The sequence below is a fragment of the Pithys albifrons genome, chromosome 15, assembly GCF_047495875.1.
Source record: "Pithys albifrons albifrons isolate INPA30051 chromosome 15, PitAlb_v1, whole genome shotgun sequence".
NCBI lineage: Eukaryota > Metazoa > Chordata > Aves > Passeriformes > Thamnophilidae > Pithys > Pithys albifrons.
This window is the reverse complement of record NC_092472.1, coordinates 15,032,156-15,057,574: the sequence shown is the minus strand read 5'-3', so window position 1 is coordinate 15,057,574 and position 25,419 is coordinate 15,032,156. Positions and strand designations below refer to the sequence as shown.

The window sequence follows — 25,419 nt, the reverse complement described above, 5'->3', positions numbered from 1 at the left end:
ACGCGCCGCACGCCGTGACGTGCCCCCCACCCAGGAAGCTCCGCCCACTTATTCTCAGCTCGGCTCTGGAGGGGAAAACAGTTCCAAGATGGCGGCGGCGCGGACAACAATGGGGGCCGGGGGGGCCGGCCCGGGCCGGGCCTGAGCGCCGCGGCCGCGGCGGAGCGGGGCGGCCCCGCCGGGCCCCGCGGGGCGCGCAGGGCTGAGCGGGAGCGGGGCCGCGGAGCCGCGCCGCGCTCGGGGGAGAAGGAGGAAGTGCGGCGGGGAGCGCAGCGGGCGGCGCGCCGGGGCGGCGGGGGGAGCACCCGCGGCGATCCCGGCGGGGAGCGCAGGTAAGGCCGGCCGGGGCCCCGCCATGGCGGGCGCCGCTGCGAGCGGCCGGTGAGCAGCAGCAGCGGCGCGGCCGCCCCCTCGCCGCCCGGCCCATGGTGCTCCCCCCCTGCCCCATGGCGGAGTTCGTGGTGCCGCGGCACAGCGCGGTCATGGAGCGGCTCCGCCGCCGCATCGAGCTCTGCCGGCGGCACCACAGCGCCTGCGAGTCCCGCTACCAGGCCGTGTCCCCGGAGCGCCTGGAGCTGGAGCGCCAGCAAACCTTCGCCCTGCACCAGCGCTGCCTGCAGGCCAAGGCCAAGCGGGCCGGCAAGCACCGCCAGCCGCCCCCGGCGCCGCCGCCGCCCGCGCCCCCTCCGCCCGCCCCGGGCAGCGCCGACCGCAGCGGAGCCAACGGGCTGGACCCGGAGGCGGCCAGCGCCGAGCAGCACGGCCGCAGCAGCGCCCTGATCGCGGTAAGGCCGGGGGGGACCGCGGCGGGCACCGGGGGCTCTCCCGGGAGCCCCGTGGAGGAAGGAAAACAAGCTGCGGTGGCCCCGCGGTGGGAGGGCTGGGGTTGGTGCCGCTCTGCGGAGTGCCCTGTCTGCTCTGTTACAACTTCGCAGCTGATAAGGCCTGTTTTGTTTTCACTCGTCACCTTTGCACGCTGGAAGAGCGCAGAAAAGCTACTCCCCGGTGGGGTAGGGATAGCGGCAGCCTTTCTGTGATGGTTGCAATCGTTCTGAGCAGTTTGCGAGTTACATTTCTGACTAATTCACTGAAAATGTCCTTGCAGAAACTGTCAGAGGGGCATTAATACTGCGGTGGCTTTGGATTTTTTATTTGCTTGCTTACGTCTTTATTTTAGTCTTTCGGGGTTTAGTGGAATCGTTTGATAAGGATGTGATTGTTACTCAGGGAGAAGCTTTAAGACAGATAATGTATCTGTTAATTCTGGTGCATATTGGAAATAATTTCCGTGGAAAGGCAGCTGGTTGTTTGCCACTCACTCTGGTGGGTGTGAACACTATGGGAATCCCACTCCACCCATTAAAACTGGCTGAGCTCAAAATCTTAATGTTTCTCTGGCTTCTCTAGCATTTCTGGTTGTCGGGACATATTCACACAGCCCTGTTTGTATATCAAGATAGCTATTGCTTAACTTATTCTGGGCCCTTTAAATATACTGCTGCGTGCTAATGTGTCAGTAATGTAGGTTAGTAGGATAACCTCTTAAGGGCTGCCTGTCTTAATACCTGTCTGCCTTAAAACCAGGTATCTTTAAATGGTGCCCTGCATTAAAATTATCCAGTACCATCATGAGTGTCTTTAAAAGGGGATAATGGATTAACCTGAGACATTTCCAGGTTAATATATAGAATAAACCCTATTTTGGGGTGGTCTGTGTGTTTGGTTGGATTAGAAGGGATGGAGGATGTAATTCTCTGCTGTCTTCACGGTTTTTAAAATAGTATCACAAGGAGGTTACTGTGTACTTGTGTATGCTGGACATGGTGTGAAACACCGAAACACGGGGTGTGTCGATGTCAATTTAATGTAACCAGCACGGGCAGCACCTGTGCAGTTCGCAGGACTTGCAAAATGAACTGAAAGTGGCACTTGGCTGAACTGTTTCTGTTCTGGCTGATCCATCTGTGAGACCGAGGTCCTTGTGACACGGTTAGAGCACTTCAGGGTAAGGAGGGTGCTTGAGGAAGAGAGGAAACCCTGTGCATTCCTGACACTGATTCTGTAAAACTTTACAGCCAGCTGCTGTTTAACAGACTGATCTTGAGCAGAAACTTGTGTCAGAGCAAAAATGGCTCAAACGTGTATTTTATTATCTAAAGACTTGGTAGTTCTGTTTATTTCCTGCTGGGCTCTAAGACTTTTACGTGTGGGCCTCTAACCATTAATAATGGGTATTTTTGTTACACACAGAGCTCTTTAGCATGTCAAATCCTGTTGCTTAAACTGCCACCACACGGCTTCATATTGACCTTCTAAAAGAAAGATGACTCTTATTCATTGGTGTTGTTTCTCTTAAATCGTTGTGGATGTGGATTTGATCTAATTAGCATCCATTATAATGAGGGTTCTCAACAGCAGCAGGTTCTGAAGGGCACGGCACATCTGGGGAAGCCCTTGCACAGGAAGCTGCTGCCAGTGGCCAATTTACACAACAGAGGAGGGTTTTAGTGTGTGAATGACTCTTCCTCGGGCTGGCCCTGCTGTTTCCTCCCGGGATCCGTGACTGTGAGCTTAATTACAGCTGCTGATTCATCACCTCGTTACTGGGGGATAAAGTTGGTTTGCTTACTAATTCAAGTCTTGGAAAAAAAGCACAACAACAACAAACCTCTGCTGGCTAATTTAATTGCTTTGGCCCAAAAAGTGCCTCTCTGGGTTGGTGTTTTACCACTGGCCATCATGTTGCAGTTATCAAGAACAAGCACGTGCTTTGAATGGGAAGGACAATAGGACAAGGGGGCACGATGGGCTCAGGCTCTGCCAGGGGAAATTGAAATTGGAGAGCAGAAAAAAATTCTTTGCAGAGAGAGTGCTCAGACATTGGAATGGGCTGCCCAGAGAGGAGGTGGATTCCCCATCCCTGGAGATTTTTAACCTGAGCTTGGCCGTGGCACTGAGTGCCATGATCTGGTAAAGGGACTGGAGTTGGCCCAAGGGTTGGACTTGATGTTGTGGGAGGTCTTTTCCAACCCAATCCATTCCATGATTCCATGACATGGGTTTGGTTTACAGTGTTCAGTAAAGTTTGGATGGACACCAAAATTACCTTCTTTTAAAACATTCTGGGCACATTCCTTTCCAAAGAATGCTGCTAGATCAGTGAAACATGGATTATATCAGCTGTGGCTGCTGTAAAGATCCAGAGTTTTCCATGAAGCTGCATATGAATCTTCTCTTAGAAACTGGTACTTTGTGTTGACAGTTAATGAAGGCTTTGTTGTGGTCCTTGCAAGAGCAATTCATGTAAAGGTGAAGGATTTGTGATGCAGCATCAGAGGGCCTGTAGCAGTGGGATGTGAATCTGCCCTGCCAGGAGTGTGGGCAGTGTGGGCACCTTTTGTAAATCCAGAATAGTCATGGGGAACAGGGTGGCACCAACACTTCCTCCTTAGTGTCCTGTATGATTTGTCATGTAGACAAAATCAGATATTTTCTCTGGTTTAGACCCTGAAGTTGCTTACAAGCAGAAGAAAGGGGTGGATTCTTCCTTGTTTTCTTGCTTAGCAGCTCTAAAATTTGAGCTACTGCAACTGAGAGAGCACAGTGTTGATACAGAAATACCTTGGATTTTTTGTGCACTATGTAGGCCTGTCCTTCATTTGAGGAAAATGTTGAAAAACTCATTAGCTTCCTCCTTTTTGAAAACTTTGAGACCATTATTTAATGGAAACTCCAAATGTTGACACCTATTTCATATTTCTGTTTAAGATGACATTATTAAGGCTGTGCTCAAGGTAGAAGACACTTGATGTTTGGATAATATATTACTTGTTGCATTAACCTTACACTTCTGAGAAACAGAGAAGTTGGGAAGAGATGGGCCTTGTCTCCTAGAACACTTTTTTCCTCTTTGCCGGGCTCTGACACGCAAAAGTGCTTTTTGATAATGCTGTTAAATTCCCTGCAGGAGAAGGGTTGGCTTCCCTCTGTTTCTGTGATAGACTCCAAGGCAGTTTTGGCTGAGCTGAACAGAAGGCATTTATTTCACTGACATGTGAAAGAGGAGAATGGCAAGGTCTGGATTTTCATCTCCACTCCTTGTTTTATGATGTGGTGTCTTGGAAGGGGAGCTGCTCCCTGTTTCTTACTAGTTTTTTTCCCCCACCTGAGAACAGTTGTTGTGCAGAGAGCTTGCTTTGTCTAGGACTGCCACAAAACCACAGACAGTATTTCTGGAATGAGCAGGGAAGGTTCTAGTCAGTGGCCTGTCTTGGGGCTGCTCTGTGTTAGAGCTGAAGAGCTGGCCAGCATTTATTTGGGAGCAACAGAAGGTTGTACATTAGTAATAGATAAGTTCTAAATTAAGCAAAGGCACCAAGTAAAAAGTTTAAAAAGAAATTTAAGTCTAAGGAGAGCAGTGCAGGGTTTCTTGGTTGAAAAACCTGAAGTAATAAATTAAAGGGAGTAGATTGCCTGGAGTGCCCTGACAAGCATTAATGGCATTCCTCAACAAAGCTCAGGCTGGTGCACCAGCAGTTCAGAACGTCTCATTTTTGTGTAAGCTGTGGTGTAAGGGTGTCAAATTGTGAAATTACATTTTACCACAAAAATAGCAAATTATTTACATGTTATTTATACATCACTATAGAGCAGTGTAGTCTTGCCACCATTGTTTGTTTTTGCTGACAAGTCTGATAGTTTGTTGCCCAACAACTCAGACAGGTTTTTCTTTGTCTCCTTTTAATTCTCTGTGAGGTATTGTTGTATGTTTGAAATATTTCCCTTCCTAGATTAGTTAGATATGCAGTGATGCTTCCTAAGCTGTGGGGTTCTGGGAGTGACTGATCTGCTGCTGCTGTTCTAAGTTCAAGTGAGGTGGAGGATCCAGCACTGCAGCTGAAGGCACAGCAGTTTTTTTGATTCAGCAGAACAATTCCTGTAGCAGAAGCTGCCCCTTGTGACTAATGCAGGCTTGGGATATTTATAGATGTGCCTCTCCACAGCCCTTCTCCTCTCCAGCAGGCAGTCACCCAAAGACAAAAGTCTTCTGGAATTAAAGTAGAAATTAGAATGAGTCCAGCAGTTTGGTTCTGACAGCACAGGGGAATGCAGGAAGATGTTGGGTAATAAAATGCTTTCCTTGCAAGGGGGAATGCAGCTCTGGAGGCTGTGGGGAGATACCCAGTAAATGGGGAGTTCTTACTGTGTTGTGTAGTCAAAATGTTATGTTTTCTATCCAAAATTCATACACTGTAATTTCTGGTATTTACATTGTTGTTCCAGCCTAAGTGGTTCTCATCTCAGTTGCTCCTGCCCTTGGCCAGGCAGGAGAGGAATCATAGAATGGATTGGGTTGGAAAAGACCTCCAGGATCATCAAGTCCAACCCTTGGTCCAACTCCAGTCCCTTTACCAGATCATGGCACTCAGTGCCACGGCCAAGCTCAGTTGAAAAACCTCCAGGGATGGGGAATCCACCCCCTCTCTGGGCAGCCCATTCCAATGCCTGAGCACTCTCTCTGCAAAGAATTTTTTTCTGATCTCCAACTTCAATTTCCCCTGGCAGAGCTTGAACCCCCGTGCCCCCTGGAATACAGGACCTACTGTAAACTCTGGATTGTGGGAGCTTGTATGTGCTTTCATGGCAGAAAAATGGATGTATTCTATTTTGGTTTCCCCTTCTAGGTGAGAGTGCTGGGATCTAACTAGGAGACATCTTGGAGCTGGTTGATTATTATATTTATAGAGTAGTAAGGATTTCTTCTTTGAAAATGTCATTATATTTCTCTTGCTGGTATTTCATGACAAAACCATGTAGACTTAATTCTGAGACTGAGATGGTAAACTAATTCCAAATAAAATACAAGAAATTAAAGCTCTACTGAATCCTGTAAGAATATTTTAATCTCTGTAACAGATGCTTCAAAAAACTGAATAAGAACATTATACTGAGCTTAAAACACACAGAATAAGAGCCATGTTTGTTAAAAGCTTTGTTTCTGCCATGTTTGCCAGGTGTGGGTTGGTTTTTGGGAGGGGATTTGTTTGTTTGTGTTGGGGTTTTTTGTTGTTCAGAAGAAATGAAGCTTGCAGGTAGTTTCTAGTTTATATACGTGTATGTTTTCAGTTACAGGATGTAAAGCAGAGCACAATAGTGGATTTTTGCAAAAGGACTTCAGTTGACTGTCCTTGGTTTAACAATTCTGCATGGTGAAGGATTTCTTGCTTTCAGGCAAACAATGAGAACTAAACTCTGATGCTTGTTAAGTTTTAACTCATGGAAATGTCGTTGGTTTCAGATTATTATCTCAAACTACTTTCAGGTATTGAGTCCACACCAAAATAACCAGCACCAAACAGCAACAAAAAACCCTGAGCAAAACAAACAACAAAGCCAAACAGAACAACTTGGTGCCAGTGTTTTGATCAGTGATTCATGCCCCTTCCCACCAAGACAGTGAAAGAGCACTGCCCTGGACTCTGAAGTTTTGAACTTTGTCAGTGCTCACAGGAAAGCTGTAGATGAATTTTAAAGCTTTTCCAGTTTCTCTTTGGGCTTCAGTGGTTTTGGGCAGCTTCTCTAAAGTCACTCAAGTTGCTCTTGCAGTAAGACCACAATAGGGCTGAGCATCATTGTCATAAAACCAGACAGAGATTGAACACATCAAAATCCTTGGTGTGCTGTCTGTTTTCTGATGGAAGCCTTGTCATTTCCTGGGCAGATGCCTCCAGCAAGGTGAGCCCATGCCCTGGTGAGGTGCAGGGTGTGAGTTACAGTGTGTGACCTCATCACTGTCTGTAACCACCTGAAGGGAAGTTCTGGCCAGGTGGGGTTGGTCTCTTCTCCCAGGCACTCAGCAATAGGACAAGGGGGCACGATGGGCTCAAGCTCTGCCAGGGGAAATTGAAGTTGGAGAGCAGAAAAAAAATATTTCCGGAGAGAGTAATCAGGCATTGGGATGGGTGGAATCTCTGTCTCTGGAGGTGTTTGAGAGGAGACTGGATGTGGCACTGAGTGAGAATCCACCACATCCTGATCCAACCCTACTGTGATCACCAGCCCAGGGCACGGAGTGCCCTGGGCTGGTGATCACAGTAGGGTTGGATCAAGGGTTGGATTGATGATCTCGGAGGACTTTTCCAACCCAATCCGTTCTATGATTCTGTGATACACGCTCAGAGGCTGCTGTGTTGGACACCTCTTGTTGTCATGGATGGCACCTGGGGTTTGTCAGCTCATGTTCCATGCATGAGGAATCCACAGCGAGGAACGTGGTGCTCCTGCCAGCTCAGTGTGTTTATGACCACGCTGAGTATGGTCTGCTTTGCTCACATGAATGAAATGCAGCTCAGGTGATGTGACGTGCAGGAGGTGCAGCCCCTCAGTGGCTCTTTGTCAGACTCTGTCCTGTCCTGTGCCAAAGGACTGAGCCTTGCTCACATCCCTTGCTTTCCACTGTTCCTGTAATGGTGTAAATGCATCAGATTTGGGGGTAATTCATCAGCTTTTGGGGTAATATGTTTAGGCAAACCCAGATAGCAGTGATCTTGGAAGTTCATCTTTAATTGGGAAATAGAGTAGGCTGGGAAAATGGGAATACATTTCTGTATCCGATCTTGTGACAATGGTAATGATTGACTTGACGTTACAAGTAAAATTGATGGATTGTGGTAATGAAACCATGGACAGTGTCCCAGAGGATCACTGTGCCTTACAGGATGGTGATGGATGAGAACAGTAATGCTGAAGGGATTTTCTTAGTGAGTAGCAAGCTATGCCTTACTTTACCACTGTGTTGGGTTTTTTGAGTTTTGGCAGAAGAGAACAGGTTTTTCTTGCCTTGAGATCTCTGTTGGAGCAGCTTGATATGTAGATGGTTTGCAGTCTGACTTGTATCTCACATGCACCTTGTTGTTTCCCCCACCCCTCAAACCAGATTATTTGGATAGACACAGACTAACTGGGCAAGAACTTAATCTTTTTTGGGGGGGTCAAAGCAAAGGTGAAAGGAGGATTTTGTCTCAAGCAACTAAAGTCACAATGTCTCCAGGAATCAGATATCTGAGTGTTATGACTGTTAAAATCCGTAGAGATATAATAGTTCCTGTGTGTTTTTATAGACAGAAACAGCCTGTGATGGATATTTGGGGTCTGTATCTTTTTCTAGACTGCAGTAGTGTAAATTACAGACATGGGTGGTTTATGTTAGACTGAGTAGCTGCATTTATTGCAAATGTTGTGGTGCAGCAGCAAAGACTTAGTGCAGATTAAAGTCCTCATTGCCTTTAGTTCTCTATTTGTATTTACAGCAGTGACCCAAGTGGGCATATATTCTGTTTTAATATGGAAAATATATGTTCATTGTACAAAACTAAGTTACTGCTTTTATATAAGTTTTCAGGGGGTGTTTTTCCCCCTAATACTTAGAATTAAGAAGGATCCATTCCCAAACTTTGAGTGATTTGACTCATCGTAAGACCTTGGGCAAGTTACTCATCCACCTTAAGCTTCAGTTTTCCCAGGGGGAGTATTTAAGTATGAGGAGCTTGCTGAAAGCCACATTTGTGATTGAGTTGAGGCTTCCTTGCTCTCTGTTGTTTTGCCTTTTTACAAAAAAGTTAATTTCCATTATTCTTTCAAGTCAGTATTTGAAACATTCACTCAAGATCTGCTACTCCAAGCTGGAAACTTGGTGTTCAAATTAAGAGATTTCAAGTTCCAGGCTCCTCTCCACATGTACCTCACCTCATTGTACTTGATCTTCTGCTGATCTTACTACTCTGCTGCTATTTCCAAGATCAGTCTCCAGGGAACCTGCAGTCTGTCCCACAAATAAAAATAAAACTTCACTGCTACCTGTGCAAGCATTAAACAAATAGTGAAGTTTTTTGCTGTTGCCTATGCAAGCATTAAACAGATGGTGTTCTTTGGGGTTTTTTCTTTCTCTCAAAGATCAGCTCACTGCAGAGTGTTAAAAAATAGCAGCAATTATTTGTGAACCAGTCCTTCTGTCCTTAAATCAAAGAATGCTGTTGCCCAGGCAAGTGTGTAAAATTCTTCTGATAATTTATGCTGGCCCTGGATACAACCTCTTACTTGAGTGCTGAGACCTTGTGGTGTCCCCTGTTTTGTCTTGGATGGGACAGTTTTCCCCAGGGGTCAGTGCACTGCCTTGTGAGGACTGCAGGTAATATTATTGTCTTGCTGTTTGCTTAAGGAGCTGCTTTTCTGCCTTCTGAGAGAGCTGTTCAGTGACCCACAGACAGGTGGCCCTTGGCAGGGATTCCTCTCGAGTGTCCTGCTGAGGGTTCCAGGGGTCGGGAGCTGGTGGGATTTGTCCCTCTTTAAACACTCTGCTCTGTTGGAGCAGCGTCTGCCGTGCAGGTTTGTCTGTGTTGGTGTAACGTTCCAGCACCAGCAGAGCCCAACTCCTTCTGCAGAATGCACCCGAGGGAGGGAACAGTTTATAGCCACCTTTGATGTGTGCCTAAATTGTGTTTTCAGATGCTTTTGAGGTCAGTAGAAAGAACTTTCTGCTTGGCAGAAGGTTGGCAGGAAAGAGAAGTTGTCCAGAGGCGCCTGGGCTGTGGCTGTAGAACTGTTGCTGTAGCCACTGGTCGCTTCTAGGTGGCACCACGAGAAAAAGAATCTGCGTTCTCCAGCTGTGAGAGCCAACTGTGGAGCTGGTTGGGGTTCTGGTGGTCCGAGTGCAGGGCGGAGCAGCTGGGAAATACTTCAGGAGAAAGGAGCAAAGGAATAAACATGCTGTGCTGCCACAGAACTGGCTGAACTCTGGTTTTCCACAAATGTGAAGCAATGGTTGCTGAGTGACACATTGGGTTTGCTTTAGTGCCAGAAGTGTGATTGTGTACACAATTTATATACATAGTTCTGCTCTAAAAGTTATAATCACAAGAGAATCACTCTTTTTCTCTAAATATTTAAATGTGAAACTGCTCTATAAATATTTAAATGTGAGACTGCTTTATACAGCAGTCTCATGGAGCAATTACACCGTGTGCACATGGGTCAAATAAAATACGGGGGTTTATTCTCATATAAAATTTGATTTGTAACATTCTTCAATATTTTCTCATTTTGAGTAGGAAAAATTGTAACATATCCCAGTTCACAGCCATTTCTCAACTTCTTTTTCTTGTCAGAGTATGTGGCAGCTTTTTAATCTGAAGGAAGGGGTCTTGTTTTGAAGTAATTCACGTTTTTGAAAGTTTTCCCAAAAAGATCATAGTGAGGAATTCGTCTCCTGTGCTGACTTGGAAAACAAAATGTCATCAAAGCAAAGCTGTAATCTTGTGGGTGTTTTTTTTTCCTGAAATGTTTTATTCGGAGCTAGATAACAGAAATAAAAATCCAAAGAAATAAAAATCCAAATCTATGAAATACAGAAACTACACAACTAAAATACACCTTTTTTTTTTCAGCAGCTCCACGAGACTGTGAAGAGAAAGCTCGACAGTGCAGCTTCCCCTCAGAACGGAGACCAGCAGAACGGTTATGGCGATGTATTTTCTGTGTCCAAGAAACTGCGTCGCGATGATGGGCTTGGAGTGAGCGGTTCTTCCAATGGAATGCCCCCTGTGTCTCCACTCCATCATCTTGACAAGAAATCTGGCAATGGAGATTCCTTACAGCTGAACGGGAAACATCCCATGGGGCTGGATGGCATCACCAAGAAGTGTCTTCCAGATTCCAGCCTGCAGATGAATGGAGGTGCTGATGCTGATGATTCGTTTCCTCTGAGTTTGAACAAGGAGTTGAAGCAGGAGCCTGTAGATGATCTTCCCTGTATGATTGCTGGGGCAGGGGGTTCCATATCTCAGAATAACCTGATGCCTGATCTTAATCTGAATGAGCAAGAATGGAAGGAACTTATTGAAGAGCTTAATAGATCAGTGCCCGATGAAGACATGAAGGATCTCTTCAATGATGACTTTGAAGACAAAAAAGATGCAGATTCTTCAAATTCAGCTGCACAGACTCCATTGCCACAAGATATTAACATAAAGACTGAGTTTTCCCCAGCACCCTTTGAACAAGAACAGCTGGGATCTCCCCAGGTTAGATCCACTTCTTCAGGTTCAGCATTTATTGGTGCTGCTTCTGTACCTGTAAGTGCCGCTTCTCCAGCGGTTGGTAGTTCTCAGGCCATGTTCCAGCCTTCCAGTCAGTCCATGACTGAAAATCCTAATCAGCCCATGATGCAGGCATCAAACCACTCTCAGAACGTCCAGAGGCCTCTCCCCAATGTGTTGTTACCTGGGAAGGGTCCAGGAAGTGCCAAAGAAATGTCTTCTGCTCACCAACTTCAGCAGATTGCAGCCAAGCAGAAGAGAGATCAGATGTTGCAGAACCAGCAACAAGCTTCACAAGTCCACCAAACAAATCAGATGTCTACATGGCAACAGCCTGGGACTTCCCATAGTCCTCTGGCTGTCCCATACACCATGGAAAATCCCACTAGCCCATCAGTTTACCAGCCAGACTTCAACAATCAGAAACTCATGATGCCTAATTTGGGAAATAAAAGCTCGCCAAGAGCTGGAGGCAATTACCACGTGAACATTTTGGGCCATCAGCAGAACAGCTTGAACCAGAACCCTGTGAATAGTCAAGGCTCTATGCTGGACTATGGGAACACCAAACCTCTTTCCCATTACAAGGCAGAGTGTGAGCAGGGGGTCACAGTCCCTGGGCAGAACAAGCCCCCCATGCTGGCCTACATCCAGCAGCGCCAGCAGCCCCCGCTGCCCCACGTGGGCGACGACCAAAACGGGATGATCCTGCTGAAACCCAAGTCTGGAAACATTGCCTACAGGCTGCCTCACAGCCAGGTGAATGTCCTGGGGTTTGTTACCTTGGTTCAGTAGCAGATTTAAGGTTGTTGGGTAGGTAAGGCCGGAGTAGAGATTTCTTGGTGTGGTTTCAAATGTTTTCATTGATTTTAAAGAGGAAACACCCTGAGATTGGCTCACTTGGTTAAAAATTGGTCGTAATAATGCCAAGGTCATGGGTTCAATCCCCTACATGGGCCATTGACTTAAGAGTTGGACTCAATGATCCTTGTGGGTCCCTTCCAGCTCAGAATAGTCTGTGTGTGTGAAATTGTAATGCACAATAAGATGGGACAAGAATCATGAAGTCTGTTTTCCACTGGGGGCAGTTTTTAATGCTGGGTTCTAGGTCATGTGGCAACGTGTGATTTCCAGCTTAATATACTTTGTGGGCAGCAAATTATGTTGTGCTTCACAGAAACTTCTACTTACAAAGATAAATAGATGCTTTGTAAACTTTTGACTAAAATAACTCTTGTAAAACTCTGGTGTTGGACAGCGTTCTCAAAGAAACTTTGATTTCTTTACCTTGTTTTTAGTCCCTACTTGTGTCAGAGTTGGCTTGCTATAAAAAGACCTGCTTTTGAAGAGAGGTGGAAGTTGGGGCTACATTCCTGATTTCTTGGGTGTTCCTTCAGGCTTTCAAATCTAAGAATTTGTTATTCGCTGAGTCTGGGGATTTGAAAAGCATGGGATAGGAAAGAAATATATCATTAAGAATGAATAACAGTAATATTTGTCTGCTTGAAGCATATGCTTCAGGTTTTCCTGTAAATGAAAATTCCAGATGGTGCTTCTTTGCCTTGTATAAAACTGTTACTACAGATATGCTGCAGGTGAAAATTTATGTAGTGGGTGGGAGTAGAAATTCATTGGGATTCTGTAACATGTGCCTGCAGTGCACATACAAGAGGGCTTGTTGGGAAAAAAGGTCTTTGTTACAAGGATTAAAGCTCTTCCAGGAGAAGCTGTTGGAGATCCAACTCTATCGTATGTTCACTCAACAAAACAAAAAAACTGGGAAAAAAATCTGATTAGTGATAAAGACCACAGCAATGTATTAATAAAAATTTGAGATCAATGTGTAGTTCATCAAGTACAAGAGAATGTGCCTCTTTAGAAGCTGGCAGAATAACAGTCTAAAAACATTTTGATGGAAGAAGAAGGGTAGAGACAATTGTGTATCAATCTACCCCTCAGTGAGAAACATGAGGGTGGCCTCGTGTCTGCACTGCCACACTTGCACTGAATTAACAGAAATACTGATGAAAGCTGGAGAATTTCTCAAATCTTACACATAGAACAACTTAGCACAGCATTACTTATATTTGGCTCATGATTTCTTCTGAAACTGCAGAGTGAGAACCAACAGCCAAACCTGTGAGCTGAATTCTAAACTTAAACATAGTATTTATTTGTGTACTTAGAGATGAGGCTGAACTGTGCTTAAAAATGATGAAAATTGACAAATTTCAAGTGGATTTGCTGGTACAAAGAGGACGGTATCAGACCTTGAATGATAATCATTCAATGTTATTTTTGCTTAACCCAAGTTCCATTCTCATAAAAAAATAGCAGCCTTAGTGAAAAAATAATAATCAGGCTTATCTCTAGTAGTGTTTTTGTCTGTGGAATATGTGATGGTTTCATTGTTGGAAAAATATGTTAAGACCCATTTTGACCAGTGAAAGCCTTCACTTGCAAAGAGTAAATACTCTGATAGTAAAATTTAAAAAAGCAACTTTAGGAGGGGCAACAAAAACTTGCTGAGTTAAATGTTAAAGTGGCAGAATTTAAAGACAGAACTTAAATAAATGCTTCATAGAATGAAAGTTTAAAATTTAGTGTTTGAAAAGCTGCTACCAGAGTTAACTGAAGCTGGTGTGTTTGAAGTGCTGTTGGTAACTGGCTGAGCAGAGGCACACAGAGCTGTGCTCTCCTGTCTGAGCTGGAATTTGGGAAGTACTTTGAGACTGAAGTTAAAGCCTCTATTCCAGAGTTTCAGACTGTAACTCCAAACTGTCAGTTCTGTGTCTGGCACTGTATAGGTGGGTGTTTGGCTGTCTTTAATAGTTAAACTTCCATGAGAAGTGAAGAAGCTGTTGCATTTCTGTAACTCACGCCACTCTTCCTGTGTTCCTCAGGATCAAACCCCTTCTCCCAACGTTGCTCGCGTTCCCGTCTCTGTCCCCGGCCCTGGGGTGGGTGCCCAGGCTCCAAACGTCTCCATGGCAGGGAACCACAGCAACTCAGCTTATCTCAGCAATCAGCAGCAAGCAGCTGTGATGAAGCAACACCAAATGCTGATGGACCAGCAGAAGCAGAGGGAGCAGCAACAGAAGCACCTGCTCCTGGAGCAACAGAAGCAGCAATTCCTACTGGAGCAGAGGCAGCAGCATCTGCTGGCAGAACAGGTGAGAGGGGCCAGCAATCTGCTTTTTTAATTTGTGCTGATTTGCTCTGATGTGTGAAACAGCATTTGATGTTTTAGAATCAGAGAATGGTTTGGATTGGAAGGGGCTTTAAAGATCATCTCGCTCCAAAGCCCCTGCCATGGGCAGGGACACCTGCCATAGACCAGGTTGCTCCGAGTCCCATCCAACCTGGCATTGAAACCCTTCCAGAGATGGAGCAGCCCCAGCTTCTCTGGGCAACCTGTGCCAGGGCCTCACCACCCTTATAGTAAATAATTTCTACCTGCTATCTGTCTGAATCTAACCTTCCTCATCTCAAGGCTATTTTCCCTTGGCCTGTCACTACATGCCCTTGTGAAAATTCCCTTTCCAGCTCTCTTGTAAGCCCCTTTAGGTACTGGAAGGTGCTCCATCAGCTGTCCATCAGAAGCTTTAAGAAAGAAGGAAATGATGCAGTCTCTGAACTGAAAACATGTGAAAGCCCATTTTGTGGGGAAGGTTGCAGTAGAATCTGCAGGATTGTGTTGCTGTGGCTGTGCCAAGTCCTACCAATGGCTTTTTTATCACCTGGAAACATCCATTAAAATTGAGGACACAATCAAGATGACAGAAAAGTCCCTTCAGTTCTGGAGCCAGTGTAGATAAAATGTAGTAATGTGGTTACAGTGTCTTATTCAAAATTGTGTGAGTGTTGGTAAAGACACATTTTTGACATTTGGGTTAAAACAATTTGGACTAAGGGAATACTGGGGTGGAATTACATTATCAAAGACTGAAAGACAGAAAATGCCCAAATCATCAATTAAATCATGTTCCCTGTACAAGTTCTATGATCTCTGAACTTAAAATACCTTTTAGTAAGTCCTTCAGTCTTTGGTGACTTGTATGTTACTCTCAACATCACAGATGACTAATAGTTGCTCTCCCAAAATGTTAACAAACAAGTATTCTTTGGGAGCAGGTGGTGAGAAACAAAATACGGGGCGTGGCCTCCTGCTTGTGGTTTTGCATCACTGGTGGATGGTGATTATTGGAGCTGTTTTAGAGCTCTTGGAGCTGTGGCCCAGTAGGTTTCCTTAGCTCAGGGATGGACCTAAGAGGTGTTAGACCTCTCTGAACAGTGGGGTGTTGTAGTAACAGGATGGTCAGGAGCACATCTCAAACACAGTGATGAAATATTTTTTTCCCTACCTTTTTGCTTCTGCTTGTCCAGCATATGTTGCTGCAGTAAATATGAGTATTATGAAAATAGCTTAATTCATGCCCTAGTTATGGTAACACGAGTGACTTCTGTTACTTCCATCTTTGTGTTGTGATGCTGGGACTCTGGTCCCAGAAAAGACTTTGCTTTGGAACTGAACAGCCTTAGATATACTGCATTTACCACATTTGTTGGCTTTGTGCTGCCCAATCAGGCTAGGTCTTGTTAGTATTCTAATTTGGTATTTATTTCTTTGGATACACATGATACTGGATGTAGTTGTACAGAAAGGTGTCTGACACTGTTGGTCTCCATTTTGCAGAACTATTGTGGTTTCAGGTGCTTCAGTGCCATTCCCTGCCACTCTAAAGCTGTCTTTGCATTTGGTATTCTGCCTTTTTTTTTTTTCCCAAGCCAAGTTCTGCAGTTCTTGGTTTCTCTCAGAGCTGTGGCATCTCTTGTTGGTTTCCGTGGTCAGCCTCTTTCAGGTCTGACTGGTCCTGCAGGCGGCAGGTCCTCTCTGTCAGGCTGCCTGCCCTCCTCATTCCTCGGCGTGTCTCAACAGCTTCGGAGCTGCAGCGCTTGGGAGGGTGGCAGCGATGTGTATCTGCCCTTTGTTACATTGCACCAGCCCCTTCCCTAAAGACTTCCTGCTTGTATCTTCCCCCCAGTACTCTTGGGAGGGAATTTCTGCCCCCTTCTGCATTCTTTGTAACATTTTGGATAAGTAGGAAGTTTGTGTATCACTACTTGGTTATCTCAGGATTTCACTCCCGCCGAAGGTACCTGTGGAGGAAGAGCCAGAGATACTGTGGCTGTAACACTGTCAGTATGTCAGTACTATTAATGCATCCACATTCCCCTTAAAAGTTTAAATTTTATTTTTCCCAGAAGTTTCTTGGTTTATTTTTCAAATGGTTTTATCATAAAACAGGTATGGGTTGATGTGCTTTAAAGAGGCAGGTTGTGACGTGAGTGGGCTTTGTTCAGTTGATTGGTGCATTGTTAAAAAAGTGGTTTTAAGCACTGATTACAAAACTTATATGACTTCTGTTATACTGTAAAATGCACATGGAGTTAGTTCTGCAGTGTTCCATAATCTAGGAAAACCACTGGTATTTGAGAATTTGGGTTTGTGTATGTTTTTTCATGTTTGCAAGCAAGGACTAGAAAATATTTATATGTCCACTTTTGGCCTTTCTGTGTTATATTGTTGATATTTCTGACTTGCACTTTTATTGATTTCTAAAGGGAGGTCTAAAATAGATTGATTGGGAATAAAGAGCAAAAAAAGCATGTGCAATATTTTTTCATACACACTCACTTTTGCTCTCTTTGTTCCTGTACCTCTTTTTGTCCTTTGAGTATTGCTAAAAACTTCAGTTACTATATTACTGATGAAAAGATGTAACATCTCAGATTTTCAGTGTTCTAAAAGCTTCAGACATGCACTGCAATAACTCCTGCAGTTCATGTTGTTGTCTCTGGGTTCCTGATCTCATCACACATCAGATTAATTGACTTGTTTTCTAATTGTCCTGCCTTGGCCCTTCCTCAGGAGAAGCAGCGGCAGCAGCAGGAGCAGCAGCTGCAGCGACACCTGACTCGGCCTCCTCCCCAGTACCAGGATCAGCCACAGAATCCATACCAGCAGCAGGTTGGACAGTTCACAGGTGAGTAAATGTGGCAATTGAAATAATGGCAAAAAACCACCAGGAGTAAAAAACAAGGTGTCTTCGAATTACCTGGATTGGACAGCTTTTAATTAATTTATTGCAGCGCCTTCCCACGTCACTGTGCCTTCAAACCTTTTGACCTGTACTGTGATTCAGTTGCAAAATAACAGCTTCCCCTGCCCCAGATATCTGGGACATCTTAAGCTTCTGCTTCTGAAATGTTGTTTTGGAAATGAGTAAAATTCTTAAGTACCTTCATTGTTCTGGAGGCCTTTTTTATCCTGCTATTTCCTTTTAGAGGTTGTAAGTTCTCCTTAACTTCCATATATTGGTATTCAGGGTGTTTTTTTTTTTTGAAGCCTGACATCTCTCCTGCCTCTGTCACAGGCCCTCATTAAAGGAAAATAAGTGGTGTATTATTCCTCTCATTTACTAGGATGAGTTTAAAATTCTCTAACATTTTTATCCCTGCCACCTGCCAAAGGAATGCAGTTTGAATTGTCTCCATTACATGTTAGTGGCCTACATGGGTCTTTCTTGGTACAGGAAGCAGCTTGGTACATCCTCAGTGCATTAACTGATAAATAAAAGATGTCACCTGTTAACCTGGAGTAGCTTCAAAAATGTGGAAGAACTAGAGAACAATAAAAACCTCCTTACCTGAAAAATCCTTACTTGAGGGGGCATCAAGAAGCCACTTGTCTTTTTTTCATAAACCTAGAGTACAAAAAAGTGCTAATTCCCTTCATTTTGTTTCCTTGCTCTCTGTTCCCACAGAAATAAATACTGAAGGGAAAAGATGCAAATAGAAATGTGATGCCTTTACCCTGACAGTGTTTGTTACTGTGCAGTATCCAGTAGAGCTGCGACTGGGTTTTGTTACTTAAATGAGAACACTTGATGCCAGTGCAGAAGGATGGTGTGCTGACACAGGGATCAGTGGCATCCTTCAGATATTGCACTGAAACACTTTTTTTGTCCTCCCACTTCTACAGAAACACAGATGTACAACTGTTAGAAATAGAGTGAGTTTTGCTATAATGAACATCAGTATTAATAAGATTATTTTTTCCTTATAATGATGACTCTGGTTTTTGCATCTTAAATCCAAGTATCTGACTTCCTTTTCACTGTAAGTATTCTTACAGTAAGGCTCTTTCCCCACTCATCCATCCCCCCAGCGTTGGTGTTTTTATGGTTTGCTTTGCTGATAATGAATTCAATATAATTTGAATTATATTTGAATTTATTTTTGATAGTACAATTTTTATTCAAATATAACGTTAGTAATAATGGAATGCCAATACTCCTCAGCCATTTTAAAATATGAAAAAATTCTGCAGCTTACTTTTTAAGTTGAAAGGACTAGTGTAGGTAGATTGCCCTTGGTCAGCTGTAAGGAGTGGGAGGGGTGTTATATGCATTACACTTCACAGTGCTGTTCTGCTTTTTTAGCTTCATGTAGGGGGCTGTTTCTTCTACAGGAAGAAACTTTTAAACTCAGCATTTACAAGCATAAAGAACTTTTTTTGCTTTGCTGAGAATACATTTTTGCAAATCACCTTGCTTGGTTATCAGCACTGTGTATTAACATGGCAAATATTTCACTGTGGAATTCCAAAAGATACCTGACCAAAAATTGCTGAAAGCTATATTGTATAAATAGAAGAACTTCCTGGAATTGGGAAAATGCAGAACTGGCAACCCTACAGTTGTACGATAAGAGATACACAGTGTATGCCTGGAATGACAGACTGTGTGTGCAGTAACTGGTATTTTTAACAGCTTAGCAAATTGTGCATGCACTTGAAAGTGTGTGTGCTTACCTTTGTTCACAAAGACATATCAGAGTCCTGCCTTTAAAGACCTAATTTTTTTTAAATTGATGATGCTGAGCTCTTAGAAGTGGTATTCAGATTTTTTTAGGACATTGGCATATCTGTGTTTGCCATCAAGGTGGAGATGCTACTGGAGCAACAGTTGACAGTCTTTAATTAAACTCCTGCTGTCTGTGTGCTGGTTGTGGAGGTTGGTTTATACAAATGCAGCTGCACCTCAATTCTGGGTTATTGAGCCTCCAAGCCTGGCTTGGCTCTGGTTGGACCGAGGTATTTAATGTACAAAATACTTCTTTGTATTTCAGGGTCATCTTCAGCCATGCCTGGGGTCAGTAATTTAGCACAGTCCAGCTCCAGCAGCCCACGGATGTTTCCTCAGACCCAGAACATGATTCAGATGGGACCTGGACACACTCCTGTTCCTCCACTCCAGTCAGGCTCCAGCCAGCAGGACCGGGGCGTGACTCAGTATCCCAATATGCAAAACATTCAGCGCGGGGGATTGTACAACCTGGCGTCTGGAATGGCACAGATGGTGCCCCAGCACGCAGCTCCGAGTGCCAATGGACAGACTGCGATGCAGAGACAGGGCAGCTTGGGCCAGGGCACTGCTGTTCCTGCTGCCTATGGGCAGAACACCTTAGCAAACTCAAGTATTTCTCAGCAGCACAGTAAAGGTGCTCTGAATCCAACCTTGTCTAAGCCACAGATGGCAAGAGTACCGGCTGCTATGGGGGCTCAGAATCCATCCTGGCAACACCAAGGTATCCCTAATATTAACAACCAGACACAAGCAAACAGTGGCTTAGGACCATTTACTGCCAACTCCTCTTTCCACATGCAGCAGACTCACCTAAAGATGTCCAACCAACAGTTTGCCCAAGGAATGCCTCAGGTAAGCCTAAGCACCAGCAGACCCATGACCTCGATGAATGCTGCCGTCTCTGGGCAGATGTTGTCATCATCTTTAGCTGCACAGCCCCGGACAAACCCACCTGCACAGCAGCAGGTACCCTCACAGCAAGTGCTGCCTGGCATGAACCAGACTGTTCCAGACCTGAATGCTTTCAACCAGAACCCAAATCAGCAAATGCCCAACAGAGGAAACCTGCACTGTAGCCAAGGGTACCCTGTGAGGACAACCAGTCAGGAGCTGCCTTTTGCCTACAGCGGCCAGTCAGGCAATAATGGACTTCAGAACTTAACTGGTGACACAGATCTGATAGACTCTTTGCTGAAAAACAGGACTTCAGAGGAATGGATGAACGATTTGGATGAGTTGTTAGGAACTCATTAAAATGGGGCCGGGAGTGGGGGTTCTACTTTTTTAATTATTTCTTGAGATACAAACAACACTTGGACCAAAAAAAAACCTGTGGCATTGAGGAGTCTTGCAGGCATTAGAGGTAAAATGGTTGGGAAAAAGACTGGAGCTGCTTCTCAATGAGTGTTGACGCGGTCACGGCGCACCAGGCAGGTCTGCGGGAGGAGCGCGTGTTCTCTGGGGTCTCTGAGCTGTCACACACTTGAACAGGTCAAAAAATACTGTGTCCTAGCCAGCCTTCCAGAAATCTCACTTGCAGTGTTCTAAGACTAAATGTTTTCAATTCTTTAGAAGTAAAACAAAAGATCCACAGAAATAGTGCAGAAAGAAAGCAAATAGTTACACAAATTGTGTGTAGGGCTTAGTCTGCAGCTATTACTGGCAATAATGATTTGTTTGTAGCTTGACATGTTATAGCACTGTCCATCCAACTTCTGAGTTTTTGTTTGAGAAGAGGCTGTTATGCACCTGAGTACGCTTGCAAAATGTTTTGACTTGTTTCTTTTCCCCATCTGGAGCATGTGTCTGTACTCTCAGTAAGCAAGTGGTATTTCACAGTAAATATTTCTAGATGCTGGTAGTAGACAGAGGAAGTATTAAAACCTGGCCAGTTAGTCTAGATAAGATAGATTGTAGTCTTTTAAGCTGCAGTTTGCACTCTGTTGTAGAGAGGCACAGTTCTTGGCTTGTACCTTGCTGTGTTTAAAGGGGGAGTTTCTCACGGGAGAACTTTTAAACTATAGTAGGTTTAACATGGATTGTAAAGCCATTTACTTTGCACCTGTTTCTTCATAACTTATTTCCAAAGGTAGTTGTATTTAAATGAAGGCATTGCTTCATGACAGCTCATCTAGTTTTCTTTGTTGTAAAAGGTAAAACTAACTTTTGAGATCACTTCATTCCCCAAAGTTAGCAATGATGTAATGAGCACAAGACTTTGTCACTTCAGGATAAAAATGAGGAAAAAAGAATTTGGCTGGGAGGTGGAAAGTCCTTATGAGCAATAATAGCACAGGCAGCCTGGGAGAATACTTGGATCAGGGTTGCTCCAATATGGAAGTCTCCCCCTTTAAATACTTTGGGTTTTTTAATACTGGATTACAAGTTTGATAATCTTTCTATAGACTGGTGGATTTACTTCTTTAATATTCTTTGAAGAAGATGCTGATTCTTCAGCTCAGCCCAAGGAGACCTCTTATCCATGTGTTGGGATTGGTCCCAGAAAGGACAAAAAATGCAGTGGGAACAGTCAATGTTCCAAAGTCCTTACTCTCTACCAAAAAGATGCTTTATCCACCAACAAACCACCTTGCCTTAACCTTTATTTTAAAATGAAAATAAAGTTGAAAGCTTTTGTTTTAAATGCACAAATACCTCTTCCCTTTCTAAATCTACTTTCTTGGAAAGCTCCTTTTAAACTTTCTAACCAAACCTGGTGTTGTGATTTCAGAGTAATTTCCTTCAACACAGACTGGCTTCTTCAGGAGTTTTCTGCACTGCAGAGTTGTGTGAGAGAGGGTTTTGTCCAGGGGGTGTGAAGGGAAGTGAAAGAGATCGTTGGTTTCAAAGGAGGAAAATATTTTACTGTATCTGCAGCTCCTTTATGAGACATTTTGCACTTTTAAAAACTGCTTTTCTTAACACTAATACTTTAACCCTTTCCAAATATGCATGATAACACAAGGATTCTCTTTGGATGGGAAGACAGAGGTGTTGGTAACTTTGGTTGTTGACAGTTCTGGTATTTTCTAGAATAAGTAGGTGAGATGCAAATAGCTGATGCTAACTTTTCTTATGCTGGCAATCCAAGAAAAGAGCTAGTGAGCTTGGTTTACTTTTAAGTTAAACCAAAAACTGGTCCAAGGTAAGTGTCATTAAAAGATTATAGATACAAACTAGCAATGGCAGGGGAAGGAGTGTTTGCTGTATTTTTATTTTTAAGGGTTAACTTTGCACCAGTGTGCCTTCCCTTCCTGTCAGGGGTGCTTGGGACCTCAATTTCAAGTGACATCCTTCAGTGTCACTGGTTTTATCTCCCCCTTACAAACACTTGACAGAAGTAACAGGGTAGTAGAATTCAGCTTTTCTTTCTTCCCTGTTTAGGTTGTGGTGAAATCTGTTTTTCAGTAGATTTTGCACACAGGTTTTGTTCTGAGTAAGTCAAAATACAATCCATCCAGTTGTGATTTCTTAATTGGAGGAAAAGAACATCTGCTGTTTGCATTATTACAACCAAAAAGGCAATCCAGCTAAAAGTCCAGGAAAATGCAGATGTGAACTCTCCTCCACTGTTTCTGGAAGCTTAGGTGGATATTGCCCTGCTTGACCAGAGGGTTAGTTCAGGAAGGATTCTGGATTGGATGACAGGGCCTTTTCATGGTACTGTTGGAGTAAAATTGTGATTCTAGGAAAACTGGCTCATAATGCCCACTGGTCTCCCCGTGTGAACAGGACCCAAACAGCCCTTGCTTGACTTTGGTCCCTGTCCACGTAATGCAGTGGGACTGTTGGGAATGCAGTGTCACTGCAACAAGGTTGGAACAGTTCAATGGAAATGAAAATACGGTTTTGCTGTGCATGGGAAGGGCTGGGCTCTGCCCTCATGCTCAGTCACAGGTCTGTAAATGCACTTGGGCTTTCCATTTGCTGCAACTTCAGAGCAATAAAATGTGTCTCCCCTGAACTGAACCCGACCGGCCGCCCATGGCTTTATTTATAAACTGCGGCTTGGGTTGGGCAGGCGAGGTGAGAGTGTCACTGTGCAACATCCACTGCCTTCCAAAAACCACCATTCAGCTGAAAAGGGTGCTCAAAATTTTGTTATACACATTTCCTTTGTGTAAATAAATGTTTACAGTTTTATATTAAAGATTTGAATAAGAGTTAGATCTTCTGACTGTATATTTTTTACTTTTTATAGATTTTAAAACTATAATTCTTTATATATGTGTTTGGGGGGTATTATGGTAAGTTTTATGCTTGTAAATGGAGAACAGTTGAATTTGATGCTAACCTTTTGTCATTGAAATGTATAAAGAGTCCATTAATCCCCTTATTCTTTTACTACAATTACTGGTGCACACCAAAAAGAAATCCTTCACTTCTGTTTTATCATTATAAAATAAATATTTTGCTAGTGTATTAAACATACATGGTGTGACTTCATACATTTGTGTGACATGAGCAGAGTTCAGCATTGTCATCCTTAAGTGAGATGGTGCCTTCCCTTCATCCCAACACAGTTTGCTTAGCCTGTTACTAAGGCTCAAATTCTGCTGCTGTGTCTTACCAATTCCTGCAGTTTCAGAAAGTCCATTTAAACAGGCCAGAACTGGATAAAGGGGCCTTAGAAAACTTTACTTTGAAAATAAGTCTTTATGCTACACCCACTGCTTCTGGGCTTTTTTTTTTTTTTTTTGAATGTGGTTGTAGATCTTAAGCTGGGAAATTCAGCTGCAGAGGTGGCTGTTCCTGGTGAAAAGGATGTTAATAACTACCAAGACCTCACATGTGTAAAACTGTAGAGTTCCAAAAATACACCAATTCCCTCAAAATAACAGGACATTCCAACTGGTTTCCTAGAGAGTCGTTTGGTGTGGGCAGATGGCACACACAGAAATCCAGCTGAGCTGTGGGACACGTACTGCAATCAGGAGTTAATGTTTGTGAACAGAGAATGAAATAGTGGCAGAAAGGGGTGTGAAGATTTTGGCTTAAAGCTGGAAAAGTCCCTGAGCCCCTGCACAGCCTCAGACACGGAAGGATCATTTTCCAAGTGACCAGGTTGGTGTCTCACTGTACAGCTGTTGTGTTTGCAGCCCCAGCTCGGAGCCTTCAGGTTTCCTCACAGCACCCTGACTTACCAGAGTGGACTTTTAGTATATTCCTACTCTACAAAGTTTTGTGTTGTGTTTGGGGGAGGAGGAGACCTGAAACTTCAGAAGCTTGTAAAGAACCAAATGTAATAATAAGTAACAGTACCAGGATCAGCTGCTTTCAGCCTATGGAGAACTGTGAAGTTACTACTTTATTAACTTTTGCTTTATTGTCCCATTAAAAATGCTGCATTTTAGTTATTGTTGAGTAACCAGAAATGTCCCAAGCAGACCCCCACTGAAGATATGTGTGTTTTTCCAGATTCTAAGGAGTCAGTAGCAGCTTGTGACCAACCTTTGCTCAGAAACTGATGTGATCTTTTTTTCCTTGAGACTGGTGTTTTTCCTGAGACTAATGTAATTCTGTAATGGAAGGCTTTTCTCAAGCCAGGATTGCTTGTTGAAATGGCATAAGCAGAAAAGAGACTCCTGGTGACATTTCCTCTCTGACTTTTATCCTGGACAGCCCAGATGAAATCTTGGGTCACCAATAGGTTCACTTGGGGTTGAATGTTTTATTACTATTTCAGTCTGCTGGTACCTTGGAGAGTCTGAAGTCACATCACATGAGTGTTTATAGAGAAAAGGAGTTGCTATTCTACATAAGTGGTTTTTCACAAAAAGTGTAACACTGGATATTTGAATTCATTAACCAGTTTTCAACTTGATGATCTGGGATTTTGAGGTGATGAAGAGTCAAATTAGAACAAACACTTCTGTGTCCCATTCAGGAGACACTGTAGGTCTGGTATGTGCACAGACTGTACTGAGGATTTGTGTATGTGACTGAAGAGAGAAATGCAGTGGCTCAGCAGTGTCCTGTGCCCTCTCTTCACCAAAATGGATGGAAAGCCTTGGTTCATAATGACTTACACACTTTTTTCTCCTTTTTGATTTTACAAGTTTTAAAGAGTAGTCAGCCATATGAAATTGCTCCAAAACACAGTATTTTGAACTGATGCATGTTTTACTTTTGCAGAGTGGGAAAACAAAAGTGACTCAGGCCTAAAATATTGCTGTTTTTCAAATTCTACATTTTACAATTCTAATTCTGATGGATCCATGTTTTTCTACATCCTCTGGTGACTTCCATTTGGAACTGAACTTTTATTTTGTATTTTAGCCAGGAAAAGGTTTGTACTGCAGAACCTTAAAAACATCAGAAATCTACAGAAGGTGACTGAGTGCTGGAAAAGAACTTTACTCTTATTTGGTAACCTTAGAGCAGTAATTAGTAGG

At 43.7% G+C, this 25,419-nt stretch overlaps 1 protein-coding gene across 2 annotated transcripts; it reads left to right on the top strand.

Moving 5' to 3' along the window:
* Positions 1-76: 76 nt before the first annotated feature.
* On the top strand, positions 77-23,455 carry MAML1 (mastermind like transcriptional coactivator 1). Of its 2 annotated transcripts, none has more exons than XM_071570247.1 (5): positions 77-785; positions 10,446-11,852; positions 13,997-14,266; positions 17,026-17,140; positions 19,287-23,455. In XM_071570247.1, the coding sequence occupies exons 1-5, from the start codon at positions 426-428 to the stop codon at positions 20,276-20,278; spliced, it is 3,144 nt and encodes a 1,047-aa protein (XP_071426348.1). In that variant the 5' UTR covers positions 77-425; the 3' UTR covers positions 20,279-23,455. The 2 variants fall into 2 exon arrangements, with proteins under 2 accessions (XP_071426348.1, XP_071426346.1); XM_071570245.1 differs by having other exon boundaries at positions 10,443-11,852.
* The last annotated feature ends 1,964 nt before the right edge of the window (positions 23,456-25,419 follow it).